The 26,231-nt window shown below is 35.2% G+C and overlaps 1 protein-coding gene across 4 annotated transcripts in view; it reads left to right on the top strand.

The window, feature by feature from the left end:
- The window catches only part of CPED1 (cadherin like and PC-esterase domain containing 1), a 417,420-nt gene that overhangs the window by 42,068 nt on the left and 349,121 nt on the right, over positions 1-26,231 (top strand). Inside the window, exon 2 of one of the 4 annotated variants that reach the window (XM_056799630.1) lies at positions 1,457-1,546. The exons of the other annotated variants lie outside the window; for them this stretch is intronic. Within the exon in view, the coding sequence (XP_056655608.1) occupies positions 1,543-1,546 (4 nt within the window). The 5' untranslated portion in view covers positions 1,457-1,542. The remainder of the gene's footprint in view (positions 1-1,456; positions 1,547-26,231) is intronic. 4 annotated transcript variants of the gene reach the window in all.

Consider the following 26,231-nt stretch of genomic DNA (forward strand, 5'->3'; position numbering starts at 1 on the left):
CTAAAGTTGTGAGGGAATGGAACACAAGTTAGGTAAGTTCTGATGGTGGGGATTGGGGAGAGAAGGCAGGGTGGGTGCTGACCTAGTTCAGGGTCTAGACCTAAAGCCATAGCGCCTAAGAACACTACTCTGTCAAGGTGGAATGAATCTCTAGGCATCTTGGCAGTGGAGGGTGCTGAAAGGAAGAGAGTAGGTAGTGAAAGAGAATGTGAGATACTGAAAACAAACTTTCCTACTCCCCAGTTTTCTCAAGCTGGCCAAATCCAATTCAACCAACATTTGTTAAATTCCTACCGTGTGAAAGACATCCTGCCAGATACTGACCAAAAACAACAACAACAACAAAACAACAACAACCCAGAAACAGTTCTGACCCTCAGGGAGCTTACATTTGAGCTTTCCTGTTCAGATATAATTAATTCAATCTTGGAACACACATGAGTGATTGGATTTTGTTAGATAACCATCCATCAATGTACTTTTCAGAAAATCAACAACCAAAAAAAAAAAAACCAACCTTCCTCTTTGTCTTATATTATACATAGTACTATAAAACTAAGTATTGGTTCCAAGACAGAAAAGCAGTAAAGGCTAGGCAATTGGGGTTAAGAGACTTGCCCAGGGTCACACAGCTAGGAAGTGTCTAAAGCCAGATTTGAACCTAGGACCTTCCATCTCCAGGTCTGGTTCTCTATTCATCCAGCTACCTGGCTATCCTAATCAATATCCTTTTTTTTTTTTTTGCTATAAAGTAGAATGAAAGAATATTGAGCTCCTTAAGATGATTCAGCTGACTGCTACCAGAAATAGATACTGAACTCAACTCAATAGTCTGAGTGAAGGACTACAAATATGAAATTCCTGTTGTTTTTTTGTTTTCTTGGTCCTTCCATTGATTTATGATGCACATACCTCTGATAGTCTCTACTCTCCAATGTCCTTGTATTCAAAGTAGACAGAAGTGTGCCACAGTTCATTTGGGTTTTGAGAAGGAGGTATCCATATTCCAATGGTACCATACAGGTATGGGGTCAGTTATGTAAGTAGAGCTGCATTTGGATCCTCCAAATCTCAAGAACTAGGCAAAGGCAGCCTATGGGCAGATGGGGACCAGGCAGTGGAGAGCTATTGCACCAAATGGCATCCATTGTTATGTTGTGTGTTAGAAGTTTTTGACTCTTACAAAGTTTTTCCATTATAGCATCTTCTAAGGTTCATTGACTTTAATTGTTTGAATACAAAATCATATTTTGAATAGGGACCAAACATAGATTCAGAAAGAACTAGGTATGAATCCCAACTCTTTCACTTAAAAAAAAATAACCATTAGCATCTCCTTTTTACAGTTGAGGAAACAGGCTCAGAGAGATTATGTGACTTACTCCCTCTAACCACACAGATAATAAATGCCAAGACGAGGACTGATTCTACTTTCCCTGCTATCTCTCTATTATAGTCCTCATCCTTTGGGGCCATTCTTTACTTCTTCACAATGCATTAATCAAATGAAGTCCAAAAAGGAAAGGACCATTTCAGACTTTCATGGGTATGGAAAATTATATTTTATTCTAAGTGTTCATACCATTTCTAATTTGTATCATAGGAATAATGTCTCCAAAATACCTGCCATAAATACGCTCCATAGCTATAAACTTCCTAACCTTACCTTGATCATTTGACACAAAGTGAAATTATATTATTGCTGTTTATTTTTTGTGGTCATGAGTTCAGCCCATAAATGTGTATAAGTTTAAAGAGCTTAGTACAATAAATGTCTTTTAGAATTTAAGCCTCTTGGAACATCTTCCTTATTTTTAATCTGAAGTACTTACATTTTCTGCATAGAACAGCTTGCCTTATATGCAATGAATGCATGATACTTCTTTTGGGGTTGGGACTAGAAAATCTTGAATATTCCAATTGCTCAAAACTGGGAGCAATTCAAGCATGCTATGATGATCAAAAATCTGAGACTGATTTCAAAATAAGAAAATTCATTTATTGTTCAAGCTATCAATAGTAAAAAAAATAATTGGTCAGTGATCTCTCTCAATAATCAAAGATCAAGAATTCCTGCTATGGTGATCCACAAGTATAATTATAGAAGCTTGTTATTCAACCGTTCCCTTGACATCCCAAGATATCTCTGACTCATGAATAGTCAATGAGGAGGTGGCTGATCAAACTCTCAATTCTCTCACCCCGAGTGATGGTTGACAGTCTTATGCTTCCCATGACCCTAATGTCTAGAAGGAGAAATCGAGTCCAGCCTAGTTAATAATGATTTTGTTCAATACTTCTTAATACAAGATTCAATGCCTTGGTTCTACTATTAGCAACCATACCTAGCATTGGCTAGTTCTTATTAATCAGGCAAGATAAACTCCTAGTTTCAATTTTCTATTAATCACCCATAATGGAAGAAATTCTTTGTTGGACCATTGTTCCTTGAAGTTCCTAGGACTAAAGCACCTAGGTAGGTCTGAGGAACAGATCTAAGATTGTAGTTCAAAATCTATCAAGAGAAATAATTCAACATATAAGAAATAAATTTTGTCAATATGAAAAGCTGAGTAATCTGGAATGCTCCATAATTATTCTCTCCTTTGCTTAACTAGACTACTCTATCCTGCTACACAAATTAAGCCAAGCCAAAGTAGGTGATCCAAGAAGCCAAGATCTTCTTCATTATACAAGCTAATCTTTGGATATCAAGTTGGATGGGACCTAGGAGGACAATGTATTCCAAATTCCATATTTTACAGATCAGGAAGCAGAGCAGAGAATTATGTGATTCATAAATAATCATAAAAGTAATATGTAGCAGAGCCAGGATTTGAAACAAATTCATGATTTTAAATCAAAGAACCTGGCTTAAATCCAAGGTAAATTTTCAGGCTTAAATATTACACACATACACTATGTAATCCACTAGGAAGGACAAATCAAAACATGCTTTAAGGACTGGACTTCATTGGCTTATGATGAGAAGTTCATATGATTCTAGGATTTAGAGCAATAGCAGACCTCAGGGAATCTTTCAGTGCAATTTTCAGACAAAATAAGGGAAACACATTCATTATACTCTTCTCCTCCCCAGCTACTGCCACTTCTCTCATCATTGTTCTTACTTTTTCTTCTCCACTCTTCTCCCAGTTACCAGCCCACACTTATCACCATACCTGTCTTATAGGGCACAACAATTCTTTATAGTTTCTCAAAGAGGGGAGAAGGAAGAATATCCTCAGACAGGAAGGGGAGAAGGATAACCTCATAATAGCCTTTACAGAAGATTCTGAGCTTCAAAGTATAAAAAGAAGTTTCTAAATAGAAAAACTGGATGGAGAAAAGGAAAATAATGATAGGAATAGTGAGAAAATGGGAAAGGATGTTATTGAGGCACAAGTTAAACTTGAGAGTTAAATCTGAAAAAGCTAATTTTCAAGTGATTTATTTATACATAGTTGAGAATTAATATGCAAGAATTGCAAAAGGACTAGCAGCCATATACATTTCCACTCATAGTATATAATGTACACACACACACACACACACACACACACACACACACACACACACATTATTTGGTAAATCTGTCAGAAAACTTAACTTTTACTCCATCTCTGCTTCTTATTGTCTATGTGAGCTTGGACTAATATGGACCTCAGTTTTCTCATCTGTAAATAAGATGGTTGGACAAAACAGTCTTTTCTACCCCTAAATAAAATGCCATTTAAATCCTATATTTATATCTAAACACATAAACCTCTGACAATCACTAAATGACTAATCGGGTGGCATTACTGTTCAGTCATTTCCATCAGTCTGACTTCTTGTGACTCCATATGGGTTTTTTTTTTTTTTGGCAAGGTGGTTTACCATTTCCTTCTCCAGCTCATTTGAGGAACTGAGGCAAACAAAGTTAACTGTCTTGCCCAGCATTACACAGCCAGTAAATGTCTGAGGCTATATTTGAACTCAGAAAGAGGAAATATTCCTTACTTCAGGCCCAGTGCTTGTCCCAAATGACTAATATTAAATATTAATTCTAGAAAGCCTTTATATTGGGTTGCCTGGCCTAGGATTTTTCTATGACTGACCTTGTCTTGAGAGGTGTAAAATTCAGAATGACAGACATATAAAAGACTCCTGTGTTTTAGAGAAAGATACTACCCAATTCAGCCAATGTTCAGACTCCTATAGAATTTGGATTGGCCCTTAGCCACACTCAGTTCAAAAAATGAGCCTTGAAGGTTAATTTCATTGACTACCTGACACAAAAGGCAGGTATCATGCCACAGGTCTATCTGAATTTTAAGCCTTGTGTATTTCCATAAGGATTTTGCATATTTTCCAATTTTAAATACATTAGGAATTGAGAAATCCATTTTCCCATAAAGAGACCTACAAACCCTCTAATATCTTGCTTGTAGGAGTATTATCTGTTTCTCTGATTTGTTTTTTTTTTTTTTTTGGTTGTTGTTGTTGGAAAGGAGAAAATATCTTAGGAATTCAACATCCAGATGTTTTTCCCACTTTTACTAGATATGAGTTGTATTCAACATGTAGAATAAATGCAAACCTGATGAATTTATTACATAGAAGTAACTTCTGCATAATTGCTGCACATTAAATGTATATATAATATATATATTTATATATTTATATCTATCTATATCATCTGTCTTGATGGTTTTACAGTTAATTTTCTTTAAATGTAAGAAAGGACAATTAAAAAAATAACTGAATTTTTCAAACTCGCTTTACTCCACTCCCCAATCCCCTATACTATATTGAGGAAATTCTGGACCTGAGTTAATAGTGTGATAAATATTATTTACTGATATTCAGGAAAGTATAAAACTCAATAACATTTTATTCAGGAGAATGGTATAATTTAATGTTTCTTCCCAACTTTTTCTAATAAGCCCACTATAATTTCTTCAAGAATGTTCCTAGGGAGTACTATTTTAATAGAGTGAAAGATACAGATCATCACTTAATGTTGTGGAAAAATCCATAAAGAAAAAAGTCTGTCTCCTTGCCTGTTTATAACATGATCACCCTTTTATGTTCTTAGGCTTAGTCACATGTACTTTCTCTTTTTAAAATGACTATCGTATTCATGTATCTCAATGTTCTAGCTAAATTTTAAGGAGGTTTGTTTATGGTGGCTGCTTGCCAAAGGCCTTTGCTGAAGTTGTATATGGAAAAGAAAGGAAAAACCCAAACACTGCTACAGTTTATTCTTAGCTTTGGATAATTGGAAGCTTACATTAAAAAAAAAAGTAACTGGTAGTGTGCTTAGTTTAGGAAAAGAAAGCACCAAGAAGTCATGATTGAAACTAGACAGAAATGAGAATTTCTCGAACCCGGAGGGTGCTTAAAGTCCTAGAATGAGTCACAAATCAAGGAGTCACCTGTTGGGGGGAAGCATCTAAAAACAGATTAGGGTCTTCTCTATCTGAAGACAGCTTAAAGATAGTCCTGCGGATGGTGTGAGGAGGAATGAAATGACCTTGCAAGAAGGTGTTTTCAGGCATATGGTTCTCCGAATAAGTCACATGCATGTTCTCATTAAAAGAGTACAAGGATGGCTCCTGGACTCTATTGAAATACGCACGTGCTCAGAAAGATTGTGCCTCAGTGAAAAAGCCAGTATATAAAAATCGAAACTCATCAGTCAGATAAGTTACTGGTCTAAGAATTTCATTACTAAAGGATTTTTCACTGTACAAAATGATTCATCGCAGAATGCCTTGAAAAACTCGAGCTACCTTAGTGAATTTAAATTAACACTCACTTTACAAAAATATAATAGATATGAACATTTTTCAGGGGCATCACCAGTAGGAAATAAAATCATAGGCATCTGCACTGTGCTCAAACAAGTGCTCTCATGTTCTCCTGTGACAAGCAGAGAATCTCTCTCCCTCTCTCCCCCCCACCAATTTTAAGCTCTAGAAGCTGTTCTCTAAGACTTTTGGTACCCCCTGGGTGGTTCAGGTGTATCATATAGAGAGGCAATATGGTAGAGTAAAAGGAAAATTTGAATCAGGAAAACCTGGGTTCAAATCCCTCCTCTAACCCATACTGGCTTTATCACACTGATAAATCACTTCATGATGCCCTAAATAGCTTTTACATGATCAGTTGCTGAGAAAGTGCTAGCTTGTATTGATAAAGTTTCCTAATCAAGGAGTTCCTTATACCAGTCTGGCAATAAGCATTTATTAAGCACCTACTCTTCACCAGGCACTGAGCTAAGAAGTGGGAATACAATGAAAGGCAAAAGGCACAGTCCTGGATCCCAAGAAGCTCACAGTCTAAAGGAAGAAACAAAATGAAAACAAATATAAACCAAGTAGCTATAAACAGGATAAATTGGAGATAAACAACAGAGGGAAGGTGTTGGAATACGAAGGAATCAGGAAGTTTCCTGTAGACCATAGCATTTTAGCTGGGACTTGAAGGAAGCTGGGGGAAGTCAGAAGACAGAGACAAAGAAAGAGTTTATCATGCATGGAGAACTGCCATTGTGAAATATTTGCACACACTCTGCAGATGGAGTTGTCTTGCTTAAGGAATTTTTAAAAACTCATCTTCTGACTAAGTACCACTTTTAAGACAGGAGAGCAGCAAGGGCTAATCAAGGCTCATGTCTGAGCTCATATTTAAACCCAGGTCCAAGCCTGGTTCTCTATTCATTCTTCTACCTGGCTGCAATTTTTAAAGAATTTCTCTTTTCTATTTAGATGAGCTGAGGTTTGGGCATGTTGTGATTGAGTTGACAGTGATGTAATTCTAACAAAAGTGTTTATTGGATAGTTGTGAGAAGTGGGAAAAGTTGCATTTAAAGTGAGATTTGGAAGTCTCACTTTATTTTTTTAATTGAAAATTTTTATTTAATTAATTTAGAATGTGTTTCCATGGTTTCAAGATTCATGCTCTTTCCCTCCTCTCCCCCGACCCCCTCCAGTACTTGGTGTGCAATTCCACTGGGTTTTACTTGTGTCATTGATCAAGACCCATTTCCATGTTATTGATATTTGCATTAGGGTGATCATTTAAAGTCTACATCCCCAATCATATCCCCATCAACTCATGTGATCAAGCAATTGTTTTTCTCCTGTGTTTCTAATCCCACAGTTGGAAGTCTCACTTTATAATGGAATATAATGGAATAAATAGCTCAAACTGGAAAATTTAAAAATTAAAAATTGATTTGGGGGAAAATCTGAGTTACAATTCTGCATATAAAATTTGCTCTTTTAAAATACTTAAAAGCATCAAAAGATGACTGATTCTGCCTGGGAATATAGAAATTGTTTGGAGGAAAAACCACCATGTGCTCTGTTGGCACTCACATGTGCTCTTGCTCTCTCTCTCTCTCACTCTCTCTCTCCTCTCAACCAGTTCAAAGTGATAAACTTCTGAGTTCACTGGAATTGTTAAAGTCATCTAGTCAAGCCTCGGTCCCAATGCAAAAATACCCCCCTTACAACATTCCGGAGAGGGATCTTATTTCTAATCTAGCTTCTCCTTCCTCTCTAGCATAATGTAAAAGTTATAAATAGTACTTTGGAAATCAGATCCCTAATTTAGCTTTTCCCTTCTAGCATCTACTGTAAAATCTACAATTAGTGTTTTAGAGAAACTAAACTAGAGAAACTAGTTAGCTAACAGTGAGAGAAAGGAAAACTTTGTAAACTGTAGAACATCATGGACTGAGAAGAGTTATTAAATCTGTATAATTTGTAAAATGCATACAGGTATCCCTTTCACAGCACAGTGTTAGGAGTTCCAAGAGTAAGGATGATGGCAACTGCCATTTGTACTCTGCTTTACAGGTTTACAAAATGCTTCCTATATATTTTCTCATCTCATAGCAATTATTTGGGATACGTATTCCAGTGATTATTGTGCACATTTACAGATGAAGAAACTGAGATAACAGAGCAGTTAAGTATCTTGGCCTAAGCCATATGACTAGTAACTGGAGATGGAATTCAAGTCCAATCTTCTAATCCAAAATCTAGAGCTCTCTGTGCCACTATCGCTTCTTCTCTGCCTTTGCTGCCATTTTTGTCCAATAGACTAGATAAAGTGGCTAAAGAAAGAAACCATCTCCTAAAAGTCCCCAACCTACTCCCAGAGAGTAGAATAAGTAACACCAGGAGATTCTGACTCAGAGTGTTTTCTAGAAAAAGAGTATTTTTCTTTTTTTCTTTGATATGTACCATATGCTCTTCCAACTGCAGAAGATTCAGAAGGAATTAGTGAAGTAGGTTGTTTGAGTTTATGAGCTCTTCAGAAACAATGCTGCAATTAAAATTCCTGTCCCCACTGTCTTATGAGGGCCACTTTATGAAGTAGCCAGGTAGAGAAATGGTTAGTGTTAGGGCTAGAGTCAGGAAAATAACCAAACAACCCAAGTTCAAATCCAGCCTCTGATACTTGTTAGCTGTATGACCCTGGGCAGGTTACTCAGCCTCTTTATATCTCAGTTTCCTCAGTGGTAAAAATGTAGATAATAATAGCACTTATCTCCCAGGGTGAGATATTTGTAAAATTCTTAACACAGTGCCTGGACATAGTAGGTATTTCATAAGGTTTCCTTCTGTCCATTTTATAGACTCCATTTGACTATCTGAATACGTTAACTGTCTCTGAATCTACCAGCACCTTTATTTTTCTATCTTAAAAAAAAAAACCCTTTCCTTCCATCTTTGAATAAACACTGTGTATTGACTCCAAGGCAGAAGATCAATAAGGGCTGGGTGATGGGGCTTAAGCAATTTACCCAGGGTCCCACAAATATGATGTATCTGATGCCAAATTTGAACCCAAGACCTCCTATCTCTGGGGCTAGTCCTCCATCCAGCTGCCTCTACCATCATTGTCTTCTGATGCATCAAAGTTCAGAAAATCTAATGTATTTGAAAAATGTCAAATTCATATTTCTTACCTGTATTTAAACAAATATTTATTGTTTTATTTTTTTGGTCACTATTCTTTCTGAATGCGTTTCCTCCCCACATACAGTAAACTGTTCCTTTTAATATAGAACTTAAAAGAGGGAATAAAAGCCAGCATCTGTTAGTATACACAACATTCCACATGATCAGAGTTATTCTTTGCAAAGAAATAAGAAAGAGGGATTTTCTTGACTGCTCTTCAGGTCTAAGGTTATTCATTACAATTACACAGCATTAATTTCAAGTCACTGTTTGTTAGAATTCATCTGTATTTGTTGGGTAGTCTGTAGGCAAAAGAGATTTGGAAAGGAAGTAGTGGAAACTTGTCTGCATTGCTTTATATATGGCAGCACTGTGTTCCGGAGCTTTCCATTTTGGACAACATTCTGCTGGTAGATTAAAAGTTGAGAGCTTTGTGAACTGTTTTCCATTGTGGCACCCTGTCCCTCCGCCAATTGCTTTCCCATTTTAATCTGTCTATATTGCTGCCTAGCTGGAAGTCAGAAGCAAAAGGTCACATTTGAAAGGCACTATGTGTCTTGCCTTGCCAAGGTTTCACATAGAATACATATGACATACGTTTTTTATTATGCAAGTAATGGGTTTTGGCCCATGCCAGCCATGTTTTTGTGCCTTTAGTTAATCAAACTGGGAAAAAAAGATACTCTATCAAGGAAACTTGAAGGCTACGGCTTTCTACTTTATAGTATCATGACACACACAGTAATTGTGTGCTCAGGTTTATTGTTATTTTGAGCCACACTTAGGAACTACTGATGTGTTTATGACTAAACAGAATTTGGTCTTTTAATTGTCACACTTGGGCTTCAAGACATGTTTTTTTAACCTAAGCTCGCTTGAGTTCTTTACTCAACTAGAACAAGAGTTCAATTTACTTTAATTTTTGAAAAGACTTTCTTATTTATAAAAGCTGAGCTTCTAGTGACCTCTCCATTCTGGTGTTTCCTTTACCCTCCACTATGAAAGGAGAACAAAAAACCCAGTGTCTCATTTTTACTCCAGAGAAACTAAACTGCTTCCTTAAGGGGGGGGGGTAGTTCTTATAATTGAAAATGGCAACCAGATGTTTGCTGAAATAGCCAGCAGTTCTCCTTGGGGCTTGGGTGCCTCTCTAATTGTTTGATCTTTTGTAAGGTCATAGGAATTGGCTTGAGTGCTTAAATGCTATAAAAGTAAGGGGCTGTTTCAAATAAATCGGAAGAAAATTTTTCAGGAAAGAGTTTGTTAAATGCTCTTTCTGCTACTTATATATTTTGGAAAAGTTACACTTGTCTTAAGTTATTTATTTCATGCTTATTGTTCTTTTCTTATTTTGATGGGATGGAAACAACTATTTTGAAAAAGTTGGTGGGCTGATCCCGTTCAGCAGCATTCTGCAACATATTTAAAATGGCAGATTTCATTTGAAAGAATAAATTAAATGTTGCATTTAGATTGGGCCCAAAGGAAAACAAATTCTTTCTTTCACAAGAATCATCTCAAAGGTAAAATGTCCCTGGATAAGCTAAATAGCAGGTTGGATGTTTGAGAATTCTAAGGCACAATTAGAATCATCCACTAAATAAATGTGTCTCTATATCTGTCTAATTGGGGCAGGCACTGCATATCTTACACAATTTTGTTGCTTTTGATCCCATTTAAATTTACAAGACCACCTTCCACTTTCAAAGCCCAAGTTTCTCCTTACACACATGATAAAATCAATGTCCTATTCCCATTTCCTCCTCTCTGGATCCTTTGGATTTTCTCTCCCCAAAAGTAGTTAGGAAACTTCATTCACAACTTTCTCTCTACAACTTTGATCTCCATCTCAATGTGGCCAATGTAGTTTCTCAATTTCAAAAGCATTTTCTCATGGTATCACCCAAATTACTGAAGATTTTGATTATTACTTCAATATCAGTTTCTAAGAAAAAAATTCTAAGAATAAATAGAAATCTTTTTTTTTCTCTTTCCATTCCCTTCAATACTTGTTTTATTCTGGGTTCTGCCTCCACTACTCAACTAAAATTGTTTGGTTTTAGGATCTAATTGGCCAGATATTATATTTGTTTGCTGTAGATTTTATTTTTAAACACTTTTTGTCTTAGAATCAACACTAGGTATTGGTTCTAAGGCAGAAGAGTGATAAGGGTTAGCAATTGGAATTAAGTGATTTTGCCCAGGATTGCACTGCCAGGGGATGTCTGAGTCAAGATTAGAACCCAGGACCTCCCTCCAGACCTGGCTCTCTATCCTCTGAACCACCTGGCTGGCCTCTCCTATAGATTTTATACATTTGCTCTTTTCCTTTTTTGCTTTGCTTTCTTTATTAATAGCAATGCCATACCTACCTTCCTAGGCTCCATCAGGACTCCATATTAGTCCGTCCCACATCCCAGTGAGTCCCTTGCACTTAGTAGAATTTTCATTTCTTTGGATTATTGAGGCCATGTATGGAGTGAAGATAGTGCCAGACTTGGAGTCAGGAAGTCATAGGCTCAGATCCTGTCTCTGAAATTTATTAGCTGTGTAGCCTCAGGGATATTGTTGAATTTTTCTAAGCCTAAGTTCCCTCAACTGAAAAATAAGAAACTTGGAATCAATCATCTATGAGGTCACTTCTGGTTCAAAATCTAGTATCCTTTTATCATATATATGTATATGATATAATATAATAATAAATGATTTTATATGTACATATATATATATGTATAATGTCACTCTTTTTTCCTCTTTAATAGAGACCTAGCTTGTTTTGAAATTAAATAAAATAAGGAGATTGTTATTTGAGATCTAGATAGCTGCAGTGTTAAGAGTACCAGACCTGGAATCAGGAAGAGTTTTCAATCTTTCAATATGGCCTCAGACACTTATTAGCTGTGTGACCCTGGGCAAGTAATTTTACCTCTTTTGCCTCAGTTTCCTCATTTGTAAAATGATCTTAAGAAAGAAATGACAACCTACTCTAATATCTTTAAGGCCAGGAAAACCCCAAATGGAGTCACAAAGACTTGAAACTAAAACAACTAAATAACAAAAGGACACTTCTCTCTGAGAACATTATTCTTGAAATTGCTTGTCTGTGTTACCCTTTGATCTGTCAGAATGTTCATTAGTTTGGGGATTGAGTGCTTCCTTTTTGGATATAGAGTGATAGCCCCATGGCACCTTTTAGATGTGCCAGTTATGGTGTTTACAATATAATATTCATCACCAGACCCCTTGGTTAACCTCTTTAAGGTTTGTGAAAAGCCTCCCTTCCAAAGAAAGCCTACACAGATGATTCAGCATCCTAATGAGAAGATCATTCATCAATCATTCATTAGCTGCTACATGCCAGACACTCTGCTAAATGTTGGGGATACCAAGGAAGGAAAGATTTTTTAAAAACCCAGACAAACAAAAAGCCAATTTTTGCTTTCATATCTGATTCAGTGGTCCTCCACAAACTATGGGCAAAGGGCTAAATCAAGCTTACCACCTGCTTTTGTATGGCCCTGAAGCTAAGAATAGCACATACACTTAAAAAAATACAATAAAACTTTATTTGAAAAATATAAAAACCATTCTTTGCTCAACTGGCATCAGGCCAGGTTCGGCCCTCAGGCCTTAGTTTGCCCTACTGACCCTGGCCTAATAGAATCAAACTGGAAAACATCCTTGAACAACAGTACGACTCTCACTTAAAATGCATATCTTTCAGTCAAGAACAATGATTTCATCTATAAAAACGTTGACAATTAGCTTCTGTCCAAGAAGTTTTGCAGATGTTATTTTGCAAATGTCTAGGGATCCTGGGAACAACCAAAAATTTATTCCAATTGGTTTTTATTGACCTCTGAGGAGAAAAAAGTATAAAAAGAGGACCTGCCTGATAGCAGAATTCTGCCACCATCTTCCTTCATAACCTTGAGCAAATCACTTTATTATTCCTGAACTGGTTTTCTTTCTTTGCTAGAGAAGAGGGTTTGGCTTGAACATTGCTTAAATTTCAATGGATCCAAGATGAGATCATTTCATTCATTCATCAAACAAGCACAGAACCTTGGCACAAACAGGTGTGGAACAAAGCTTTGTTGAATCAAACATTTGAGGAACACATTCACGTTTTGATTTGTGGGAACATGGTAAAAGAAATCTTATTTCATTTTGTTCCACAGAGAATAGACTCCTGAACCTATTTAATTGGAGAGTAGATTGCTCCTTTGAAGAAGGCATGCTAGTAATGCAAGGATGTTGAGAACATTCCACTGTAATCTGAAGGCTCATCCAAAATGCCAAACTAGCCAGGATCACGAGTGTTTGTATTTCAAGTGGTTTGTTTGCCTTTGGTGCAGACTACATTTTTTTCATGGAATTTCTAAATCAAGGAGAATAGCATCCTAAAGTATGACATTAATTTTCTCCTTACAGGATAGCCAAAACATGGTTCAGAAAGTAGCTGCCCACAGTGTGAATATAAAGTAATGGGGCTGACTGATTTTATAGTTTTATCATATAAGTAGAAACCGTGTGGTATAATGGATAGAGTATTGGACTTGGAGTCAGAAAGGTTTGAATCCTACACAGATAATTACTAGCTGTGTGACCCTAGGCAAGTCCCTTCATCTATTTGGGCTTCTCCTCAGCTGCACAAGGAGGTGTTAGACCTGATGAACTCTACAGTCCCTTCCTATTATAAATTCATTACCTTAAGTGGAACTGAATAACAAACATTTTAAGTAAAAAGTGACAATGTGGTGTTATGGATAGCATTAAACACTTTTCCCCCACCCCCAATCAAAAGGGCATCTTTTTGTTTCTAATTTTGTGTTATCCCCAAAATGTTGCTATAAATATTTTTATATTTATGGAGGAAGGCAAGTTTCCCTATATACTTTAAAGACCACTTGTGAATGATTAGCTACTTCACTCCTATATTCCTGAAATTTCTTGCAATACCTATGCAAAATGACAAACCAAAGGGAGAAGAAAATTTCAAGACATGATATGTGGTCGATGATAGCAAATGCCACAGAGAACTTCAGGATAGTCAAGATTAGTAAAGTCTGGTGAATTTTCAAGAAAGAAGGCTCTGATATATCCTCATTAGAACCATCAGACTGTTTTGTCTAATTGGGAAGACCACATGGAGTATTAGAGAAAAAACTAGTCCTGGGAAATGGGAGCAAGGAGAGGTTCCATTTCCCAGAAGACACTCTGATTTTTAGAATTACTTTAAACAAATCCCTCTGACTTTCTGTAGATCAATTTGTAAACTGTAGATAAGATCTCTCCTGTAAAAAACTCTCCAGGGATGCTATGATTAAGTTAAACAAATCTGCAAAGCTTTTTGGGAATAGTGTTATATAAACACATGGCACTCTATTATTGAAAGGAACCAATGTATTAAGCAAAACCATTGAGAGAAGGATTGGTTCTTCCTCTAATGTTAAAGACCTCTCCTCAAGCTTTGATTCTCTTCTGTGCTGGATTGAGAATGGAATTAGTTTTTTTAATAAATTTAAAAGCATTGAAGAGCCCCTGCTCACACTGCTAACAATCCTCAATGCAACAATACAATAACAAATCAGATTTTATTCTTTACAGTATAAGGGAGTTTTTTTTTAAAGACTTTTATTGAAACAAGAAAAAAGAATAATCTTTGTATAAGGGAAATGTCCCAGTTTAAAGTATTTTTACTAGACCTCCAATTTGACATTTTGTGATATAAATACATATACATATTGTGATATATAAATATATATATATACATATATATAATTTGACATTAGGAAGTCCATCTTGGACCTTATGCTAAAAACTAATTGGCAGAAGAACATCAGTATGAAAAATTGTTCTTCTATGATATTATGTGCTATAAATTTTACAATTCTACTGTAAGTCATTTATATATTTAATGTGTTATCTTAAATCTCAAGGGTCCATATTTTTGTGTCTAGATATTTTTGTCTCTCAAAAAATAAATGAACTTTTTTTCCTCTTTCTCAAAGCATATTTGTGTACATGTTTTTCCCTTATACCAGAATGTGGCTAGAAAACAACCAATATCTTTTTGATCACTTACCTGCCAAGTTATTCTGTCAGATTTGGATAGAATTCTGGATTATTCATTTACTTTATCATATTGCATTATCCTTTTTCATTAGTCAGTGGTATATGTTGTTAGTCAGTCAATATGCATTTGATTACCTGCTATGTGCCAGGAATTATGCTAAGCCTAAAGGACTATGAAGAAAGGCCAAAAAAAAATCCATGTTCTTATGGAGTTCATTTCATGAAGGAGACAACTTGCAAACAACCATGTATAAATAAGATAAATGTAGGATAAATTTTGAGTAGTCTCAGAGGGAAATCACATAGATCAAGGGGGACTTGGGATTCCTGCGGAAAGTTGGAGTTTAGTTGAGATCTGAAGGAAGTTAGAAAAGCTAGGAAGAGGATATGAACAGGCATAGCATTCTAGGCATAGGATAGCAGCCAGTAAAAATGCTCAGAGATGGGAGATAAAATATTGTTATTGAAGACAGCAATGAGATTCATGTCACCAGATTGCAAAGGATGAGTTTGGCAGGGGAGGTAAAAAGAAATAAACTGTAAAAAGATTGAAAATGTAAGAAAAGGTCAGGTTATGAAAGATTTTTAAAATTAGAGGCATATCTTTTGACCCAGAAATACCACTATTAGATCTATATCCCAAAGAGATCAAGGGGAAAGGACCTATTTGTATAAAAATATTTGCATCAGCTTTTTGTTGTGGCAAAGAATTGGAAATTGATGACATGCCCATCATTTGAGGAATGATTGGACAAGATATGTTTTATGACTATGATGAAATATTATTGAGTTATAAGAAAGGATGAGTCAATGGATATATGACTGGGGAAGTAGACTCTAAATAATCACCCTAGTGCAAATATTAATAACATGGAAATAGGTCTTGATCAATGGCACATGTTAAACCCTATGGAATTGTGCATCAGATATGGGAGGGGGGAAGGGAGGGAAAGAACATGAGTCTTATAACCATATAAAATATTCTAAATCACCTAATTAAATAAAAATTTCAAAAATTAAAAAAAGAGACTTAGCTACTCTGATCAATACAATGATCCAAGACAATTGCAAAAAATCCATGATGAAAAATGCTATTCATCTCCAGAAAAAGAACCGATTAATTCTGAATGCAGACTGGAGTACATTTTTTAATTTTCTTTTTACTTTTCTAGTGTGTATATGTGTCTGTTTTCTTTAGAATATATATATATATATCACATATATAATCAATATAGTACTTGCCTTCTCAAGGGGTAGGAAAGGGGTGGGAAAGAGGTAGAGAATATGAACTCAAAGTTTAGAAAATGAATGCTAATATTATTGATATAATTGGGAAACAAGGAAATTAAAAAAATTAAATCAAACTGAGAATTTTATATTTGATCCTAGAGGGAATGGGAAAACACTGGGATTTGTTGCCTTGGGTAGGGGAGGAAGTGATATGTTCAGGCCTGTGCTTTAGAAAGATCAATTTGACAGTTAAGTGGAAGGTTAATTGGGGTTGGGAGAGACTTGAGGCAGAGAAACTAACTAACAGACTATTGCAAAAGTTCAGGCATGAGGTGATGAGGTCCTGCACCAAAGCTGTTGTAGTGTCAGCAAAGTGGCCACATATGAAAGAAGTTGTATAGGTAGAAATGACAGGACTTGATCACTGACCTCAGTTACTTACAAGCTGTGTGACAGGGGCAGATCATTAACTTTCCAGGATTTCACTTTCTTCATCTATAAAATATGGATCATTTTACTTGCATTAGCTTCGTCCCAGGGTTGTTACAAAGAAAGAAGTTCCTTAATCTGAAAGCACTATAGAAATGCATATTGCTTCTGGCGTCATTATTATCATTTCTCCTAGAAGACTGCTAAACATTATTCAACTATCTCAGGCCCCATAAAGTAAACTCTCACTAGATCCAATCTATATTTAATCCAGGGAATAGAAAATCAGGCTTGGCGCTTGTGGTTATTTATCCTGGAAACCCTTTGGACAACCTCATTTTCCTAGTTTCACTCTTAAAATTTGTTCCACTTCATTCTGATTTATAAATTGTATGGGTAAATCTCCAATAAGTAGGTTGAACCAAATCATGTAGTTGTCTTTATAACTTCTTTAAAAGTTTAATTAAAAGCTAACATTTTCTTACGTCAGCCACGCATCCTTCTATCTAATAATTTGCAAGGCAGAATCCATCAAGGCATCTTTTTTTCCTTATTCTCTTTTAATGATTTATTCCCCTGCCCCCTGTACATTTCCAAATCTGTGAGTGACACGGTGAGGCACTTGTTTCAATATGCTGGTCCAGCTCAATGTATCAGACTGCTATTCATATTTTAAAACTATATTCAGCAATGTAGAAATTCCAACTTGTCACTCACTGAAGATAAACATTGGCCTGTGTGAACAATGCAATCTCATCCAATCCAACCCAATATATATTTATTAAGCATCTACTATGTGCCAAGCAATGTGATAAGCACTGAGGATACATTTATTTAAAAAAAAAAGTCTCTGCCTTCAAATAGTTTCCAAACTAAAGGGGGGAAACAAAACAGAAAAGGAGACAGGCAAATAGGGATGGGAGGGGATTGGAAACCAGGGGGTACTGGGGTCAGGGCCATCTTGTTTCATGGAACTGAAAGCAGGCAGAGGAACAGATGCAAAGTGGAGTGAATCTCATCTATCTGCTGCTATCTGGTTGAAATTCTTGACCTCACAGACCACATCGATCATGGAGGTCCTTTCTGCAAGCCAGGAAATGATTGTTTATTTTGCATGGAACAACTCCTCAATGCAAATACTTGGTATGAGAAAGTGGAAACAAATACAGAATTCTTACTGATAGTGAAATATTCATGGCTTTGAATGGCCAGTTGGAAAGTAGTGGCTAGAAGTGACTGATATATTACAGAAAGATACCTACAATTCCTCTTTGTAAACATCTTTGTAAAACTGTCTCTCTGGAGTCTCCCCATTGCCACAGGCACGTACCATGGCTATTTCACAACTGGTCATTTGTCTGGTAGGCTATGAATTTATTGGCATGTTTCACTCCCTTTCAGGTAGATAAAGAAGCAGAATCATGATAAGCATTTGCCTGACCTGCTCTGTGGAGATAGTCAGAGAGGGATGGGGATATGAGAGCAAAAGAGAGCATTTGAATGATAAAAGAAATTTAGGAACTTTTATGCTGTTTAAAAAACAAATCTGAATTTAAAAAAATTTCTATTCATCTATTCATTTGTTCCTGCTCATCCCAAATGCATTCCCCAAATTGATTCCTGGTCCTCATTGTATTATGAAACTTTTAGCTACTGTAATTCCTAATAAAAAAGAGCAGTTGATCCTGTTAAATCCTTTTCATTTTACTGTGTAGTCATTTAATACTATCTGTGAATTTTTACTTCATCTGGGGACTCTGGGAGATAGAGAGTTTAATCCTTTCTCCTCTCTTGTCTCTAATCCATTCTACATACAGTTGCCAAAGTCATTTTCCTAAGTCACAGGTCTGGCCATATCACTCCCCTGCTCAAATTGTTCAGAGTTTTCTTATTGTTTTCAAGATAATATACAAAACCTTTACTTTCCAGTCAAAGCTCTATAGGATTTGACTCCACAACCTACCCTTCCAGAATTATTTCATATTACTTCCTTCATAGACTCATTCCCCAAAACTACACTTTTCTAAACTCAACAGTCTGTCTCCCCTCTGTCCCTTTGAATAGGCAGCTTCCTAAATCCCAAATGAGCTCTCTCCTTGTCTGCACCTCTCAGAATTCATTAATTCCTCCTAGCCAGTCAAAATTTTTCTATCATGGACCCTTTGTGGATAATGATGAAACCCATGAACCTCTGCTCAGAATCATGCTTTTAAATGAATAAAAGAAGATTCCTAGGATTAAAAAGAAAATCAAAAGCTAAAAATATTGGTAAAAATACATGAGTATATGTGACTTCTTATATATTAATTTTATAGGGAACTATCTATAATATATTAATTATTTTGTTATAATATGTTATATGTAACATATACATTTTTCCTTCCAAATTCACAGGCCCTCTGTAATGCATCTGTGAACCAAGGTATTCCAGGTTCAAGTATCCCAGGTTAAGAACCCCTGATCTATGCTTAGCTCAAGTGTCACCTACTCCAAGAAGGCATCTTTGACCTCCCTAGTTATGTTCTCTTAATTTTTTAGATACTGTTCTATAATACTCCTCAACTTCAAGTAGAAAAAAAGTCCTCTGATGGCAGGAGTTATGTCCTTTTTGTCTCTATATCTTCACTACATAGTATTCTGTCCTGTCCAAAATAAGAAGTGGATTAAAACTGTCTAGTAGTATCACTTCTTTCCAGACTAGTTCAATATCATCTCAAGGAGACTTTCCTGATTAAGCACACTTCAATCTAATTATTCCTTTAATAAGTTCTTACTATGTTTCTACTGTGGAAAGAATGTGAGGAAAATGAATATTGTGGTTCAGTCATTTCATTTTCAGTACTAAAGTACTTCATTTCAGTCCTGTCTGACACTTGGTGATCCCATTTGAGGTTTTCCTGGAGTGGTTTTCCACTTCCTTATGCAGCTCATTTTATAGATGAGAAAACTGAGGCAGAATTGAGTGACTTGCCCAGGGTAACATAGCTAAGATCAGAGGCCAGATCTGAACTCAAAAAGACGAGTTTTCTGATTCCAAGTCCAGTGTTGTCTATACTGTGCCATGCCACCTAGCTGTCCTAGGAAAATGAATGAAGCAACTAGAAAACACAATTCCCATTCTTAAAGAACTTAGTCAACTTGCAGAAAAAATGTAAATGAAACAAATATAGAATAGGTGAAGAAAAGATATAATCAGATATTAAATTGTGTCATACAGAGTACTGTATTTGGGAAAGCTCACTGTGACAGAGTTAATCTAGAAAGAATTTCTAAAAAGAGAACATCTTGAGTTTGATCTTAAAGAAAACAGCACTTAAACCATCAGAAAAAAGAAGGGACATCCATAATTAAAGAAGCCAGATAAACAAAGACACAGGATTAAAAGTATGAATATTACGCACATAAGGGCAAGGAAAAGGACCTGATTGGAATGGATAATATTTTAAAGAAACATAAAATGAGACAGCTAGGTAGCATAGTGAATAGAGTGCTTGGCCAAAAGTCAGAAAGATCTGAGTTCATATCCAGCCTTCAACACTTGTCAGCTGTGTGACCGTGGACCACCTCAGCTTCCTCATCAATAAAATAAGCTGAACAAAGAAATGATAAACCACTCAAGTATCTCTGCCAAGAAAACCCCAAATGGGGTCACAAAGAGTCAGGTACAAGTGAAATGACTGAATGACAACAATAAGATTCTTTGGGTTGCAGAGGAACAACTTTTATGGCAAATTGTGGCCTTTGAAGAGAGGACCATAAAGCAGAACTGGGTCCCCGTTTCTTTTTGAATGACTAAATATAAAGGGAACATGATGAAAATGTTAATTCAGATTAATTTAGTAGTGGAGTAAAAGATAAATTGAGGGTGTGAGACTAAAAGGCAAGCAGATGCTTTATAAGAGTGTTGAAGATATTAAGGCTTGGACCATTGCACCATTACACCTTATATATTCAGTTAATAAGAATGGTGTGTTGCTTTGGAATTTTTAGGGAGTCTTGGAATCATATGATCATACAATCATAAATTAAAAACTAGAAGGCACCTTAACGGGCATCTAACCCCAAACCCTCAGTTTGGAGATGAGGAACTAGAGCCCAGAGAGGGTAGGTAATTTGCCCAGAGTCACACAGAGTAAATAGCAGAATGAGAATTTTGAACCCAGTTAGTCTGACTTCAGATCAAGCACTTTCCACTGCATTTATTGGGGATTTTGTGGAGCTTTGCAAACAGAAGAGTTGCAGTAAATGCTTATTGACTAATTTCACAAGGTCTTCCAGTTGTAAATTTTTAGTATTTTAATAGATTTTTCCTAAAAGTTTCAGAAATATTTTTAATAATTCTAATATTTTGTGTATGGAGTAGGATGAGGGTTTAAAGGCTGTGACTGTGTTTAAGGGAGAGGTTAACAAGTCCTTTGATTGAAAGACTTGAGCAATATGTCTTCTATTTGAAATGCTTTTCTTTTTTATTCTAGCCTTCCCATAACTACTTGAAATGTTTAGTTGGGAATCTTATGAGAAGAGTTTCCCTCTTGGGATTTTCAGTGCTTCTTGGTTTCAGCCAAAAGTGAAAGAGAATGAGAAAAGACTTTCTCTTTCCCCCTTGAATCAACTCAGGAAGTACTGGCTGAGAAGTGGAAGTGTACACCAAGAGGAAGTTATTTTGAACTATCATATAGCATTCCATTTTGGCTGGAGTTGCTGCTTAAAGTATATATAAACAGGTTTGTGGTTTTCTCAAAAGTAATAGTTTATAGGGGAAATATAAGAATAGAGGTGCAAAGTCATCCAAAGAATAACTCTAATTTATTTTGCAGTATTTTCAGATGCCAAGAATAAATCTTTTGGGGTCTTCTGAATAATGATAAATCTCTGCTAGTAAATCTATATGCATTCTGCACATGTATAAATGCAGTCTATATACAGAGAATACCAAAAGTCTTGGTATTTAAAGCTATGAAAGCTTGCATATTCATTCATATATACATATTTATTTGAAGCTTATTTTGATATAGTTTGTTTTTCTATACCTGAATTCTCTAGTATATTCTGCCCTTTTCCCTCTCTTATCCTTTATAATAAGGTTTTTTTAAGAGAAAAAAAAGTTCAGCAGACTTATCCAACATATGAAAAAAGTGAGATATTATATGCAGTGATCCATATGCATAGCCCCTCAACATCTGCAAAGATTATAGGGAGATACATTCTCATATCTCTTATTTAGGGACAAGCTTATTCTGTTTGTATATTTAAAGATGTTTTATGTAAATAAGGAAATAATATAAAAAGAGCCTATACTTGAATTTCTGCTTTTATGTGTGATGGATTTCTCTTCCATCACTAAGACAAGGACAAGGAAATTCATTGAACTATGCAGTGCTTGCCAAAGAAAAGTCACTAGATAAGTAAGGGGTGAAATTTCAAGCCTAAATGTGATATATCTTTGCTTCTTTTAATATCTATTCCTTTCATAGAAACTCTCTTTGAAGTCCAAGGTTCTTCAGTGCCAAAACTTACTCTAAGGAGATTTGGATCATTTGGTAACTTTTTTGTTTCCTCGAAGCCACTTCATTCAATGTGAAGACAAATGAGCTCATGGCAACAATGTAAAAATAGAAACAGTAGCTTTTACTACAATAATGACAAACAGAACAGATTACAAATGCAGAAACAACCAAAAAGTAGTTGTTATATTATTTCCATTTAAAGTGTTTCATTTCCATTTAAAGTGTTTCAAATGATCATAGATTTAGAGCAGGTGACTTTAAATATCATCTAATCCAATGTCCTAATTTAATAATTAAGGAACTAAAATGCAGAGAGGTTGAGGAAATTTTCAAGGTCAAACAAATAGCAAATGAATGGTTTTACTAAATTCAAACTGATATATAATGACTAAATCTGGTGCTTGTTGCATTTTTCCATTTACCCAGGTTGACAAGATATCAGTTATTTTCTTTTAAGTGTTTCCTAGATTGATAAGAGTTAATTATTCCTAGTTCATAGGGATTTTAGGACTTAGAACTAGAAAGAATCTTAGAATTGCTCAGAACCAGGTGCTCAAAAGTCTATCAGCAAATAAGAGCCTTTATGATAGAGGACAAATTCAAATATATGCTCCTTTAACATTATTTACTTGTTTACATAAAACATCTTTAAATATACAGACAATAAAAATTTGACCCTAGAGAAGAGATATGAAAATATAATTCCCTGTAAACTTTGCAGAGGTTGCAGGACTATTAACTAGGATCCATGTATTTGTTTTTGGGGAAAAAATATTGGATGAAACCAAGATGGTAGAGTAGTTAAAGTGCTCAGTTTATCTCTATTAATATTTTCTTCCAAACAACTTTAAAATACTATTTCCAATTGAACAGTGGGATAACAAAGTCAAGAAAATATCAGAGAAAGAGATCCTAATACCATAAAAGTGATATGGGAAAAATTAAGTAAAGAAGTGAAAGTAAGGAAAAAGTATGAAAAAACATTATGTTGGTAAAAGAAGCCTAAAAAAATACCAAAGAAAATAACATAAAAAAGATTTGGCCAAATGGAAAGAATAGGTACAAAAACTTATGGAAGAAAATAATTTTTAAAAAATTAAAATCGGGCAAATGGAAGCTACTAAATCCTCAAGACATAAAACATCAATAAGACAAAGTCAAAAGAATGATAAAAAGACCTGAAATATCTCATCAGAAAAAAAAATCTCCTGGAAAATAGATCAAAGCATGTAAATTCAATAATTACTTGAAAGCCATGATAAAAGAAAGGGCCTTGATATCATATTTCAAAAAATTATCAAGGAAAATTGCTCTGATATCCTAGAACCAGAAAGTAAAATAGAAATCAAAAGAATCCTCCAACCATGAACTGAAAGAGATCCCCAATTGAAAACTCCAAGGAATATTATAGCTAAATTCTAGAGCTCCTAGATCAAAGGGAAAATACCTCAAGGAATTAAAAAGAAGATTTGTGTACCATGGACTCCACAGTCAGGGTTACAGAAGATTTAGCATCTACCATGATTAAGTATAAAAAGATAAACATGAAAAAGAAACCATAAAGGATTCAATACATTTAAACTGTTTGCCTTTCTATATGGGAATATGATATATGTAATTTCTAAAACAGTGGCACAGTGCTGGCCCTGCAGTCAAGGAGACTCATAATCCTGAGCTCAAATCTAGTCTCACACACTTAATAGCTGTGGGACCATAGGCAAGTCACGCAGCCCCGTTTGCTTCAGTTTCCTCATCTGTAAAATGTAAGGAAATGTAAATGTATAAATGTAAACCACTCCAGTATCTCTGCCAAGAAAATCTCAAATGGAGTCAGACTTACACAGCTGAACAATAACAACAAAAATGTTATCATTATTAGGTTAGTTATAAGTTTTAACATAGAAAGAGGGCATAGGAGTGAGTCAAACATGTTGGGATGACATAAAAAATGGGGAAGTGAGGAAGAAGAATGCCCCGGGAGAAAGGAATAGAAGAATAATTGGGAAATTCATCTCACATAAAAGAAGAACACAAAGAAGAGCTTTTAGAATGAAGGGAGAAATGTTGGTGACTAGAGAGGGCAATGTTTGTACCTCATTCACATCCAGATTGACTCAAAGAAGAAAAAGATCTCTACGTATTCAATTAGTAATAGAAATCTATTTTATCCTACAAGAAGTACTTAATATATTCATCCATTTCTCTTAGATTGTCAGTACAACTGGCATATAATTGGGCAAAATAGCTCCTAATAATTGCTTTAATTTCATCTTCATTGGTAGTACATTCACACTTTTTGTTTTTGATACTGACAATTCAGTTTTCAGTTTTATATATGACAAAGAAAAGGAAATCAAGGGGAATACTCATCAGTTGGGAAATGGAGGGAAAGGTTATGGTACATGATTATGACAGAATACTATTGTGAAAATTTAGAACTCAAAATTTTGAAAAATGATTTAAAAATTTACTTGTAATTAGAAATTGATTAGTGAAATAAAAATTACTTAACAATATGTATTGATAAATTTGCTTCGATGTAACTGGTTTCTCTTATGCATTTCTCTGTATTTTATTTTATTCATTTAAAATGTTATACTGAGGTATTTGCAAGCTTTATTGGACTTCAGAGGGGTTAGGGTTCATCAAACAAAATGCCTAAGCTCTAGTATAAATAAATACCCTAATATTGTACATGAGGAAACTGATGCTTAAAAAACTGTGAGACCCTATTCAAGATCACACAGATATGAAAGCTAGAATTTGAACCCATCTCTGACTACATGCACAGTACTCTTTCCACTATACTTTGCCATTTTGTTGATATTTCTGTGGTCACTAAAGAACAATAAGATGTATTTTTCCCAGGACGTTTTTATTTCAGTGGAGTAAAATGAGTGGAATGATCTGCAGCATCTACTATGTTCTGGTAGTTGGGTGCCTTTTATAAAAAATAAAAGACTAAAGTAGCAGTGAGATAGGAGAGAGGAAACAGAATATCTTTCTTCAAAAGAGTGAAAAAGTTTAAAATTTTTCCATTTACTCTACAAAGTAATCTGAGATTTTGTTTTGTCAAGAAATCTATTATTTACGTTATTGGTTAAGAGAGTCAGCATGATGTAGAAAGACCATGGGATGAGTAAAAAAAAAAAGTCAATCAACATGTAAAACCCAGTGGAATTGTGTGTCAGCTATGGGAGAGGGGGAGAACATGAATCTTGTAACCAAGGAAAAATATTCTAAATTAATTAATTAAATAAAATTTTCCAAAGTAAAAAACAACAACAACAACAACAACTGTCAATCCAAGATCTGGCCCTTTTGAGCTTTGCTGCTTTAGTTAAGTTGCTTATGGGAGTATTTCATGTCCTCATCTGTAAAATTACAGGTTGGACTAAAATGATCTCTAATATCCATTCCCAATTCTGACATTTTAAATTCAGGGATATACAGATCTATATTTATTTAGTTATGTATAGATCTGTCAATATTACTGCCCATTTTTGTTACCTCTTTGGATTTATCTTTGTTGTTTATAATTAGATGATTACATCACAGTGAACAGGAGGAAAGGTGAGATGTCAGAGTTGAAAGAACACTGATTTTTGAGTCAGAGAACTTGTCTATAAACCATTACTTATCTTAGACAAGTCACTATACCACACTGGGCCCTACTTTTCTCATATAAAGAATGAGAGAGGATAGATAATAGATTAATAAACAATTAGTGGAACCTTACAAATGTTAAAGCAGTGATTCCCCATAATTAATATTTTGACGTACTAAAAATTCTGTCACTTAGTTTTATAGTTCCATCCCAACCAAAATACACCTTTCACTCACACAAAAAACTGTATGGTACTATTCATTTTGATGAGTTAAAATTTGTTCTATTTTAAATTTAAGAAATTTATAACACTTATTGAAATATTGAGATGCCTGGGATATAAAAAAGATAATAAACAAGGAAACAAAAACCAGGATTGAGAATTATTGGCCTTAGAAGCTACAAAGCTGAAATTTTATA

The sequence above is a fragment of the Monodelphis domestica genome, chromosome 5 (assembly GCF_027887165.1).
Source record: "Monodelphis domestica isolate mMonDom1 chromosome 5, mMonDom1.pri, whole genome shotgun sequence".
Lineage (NCBI taxonomy): Eukaryota > Metazoa > Chordata > Mammalia > Didelphimorphia > Didelphidae > Monodelphis > Monodelphis domestica.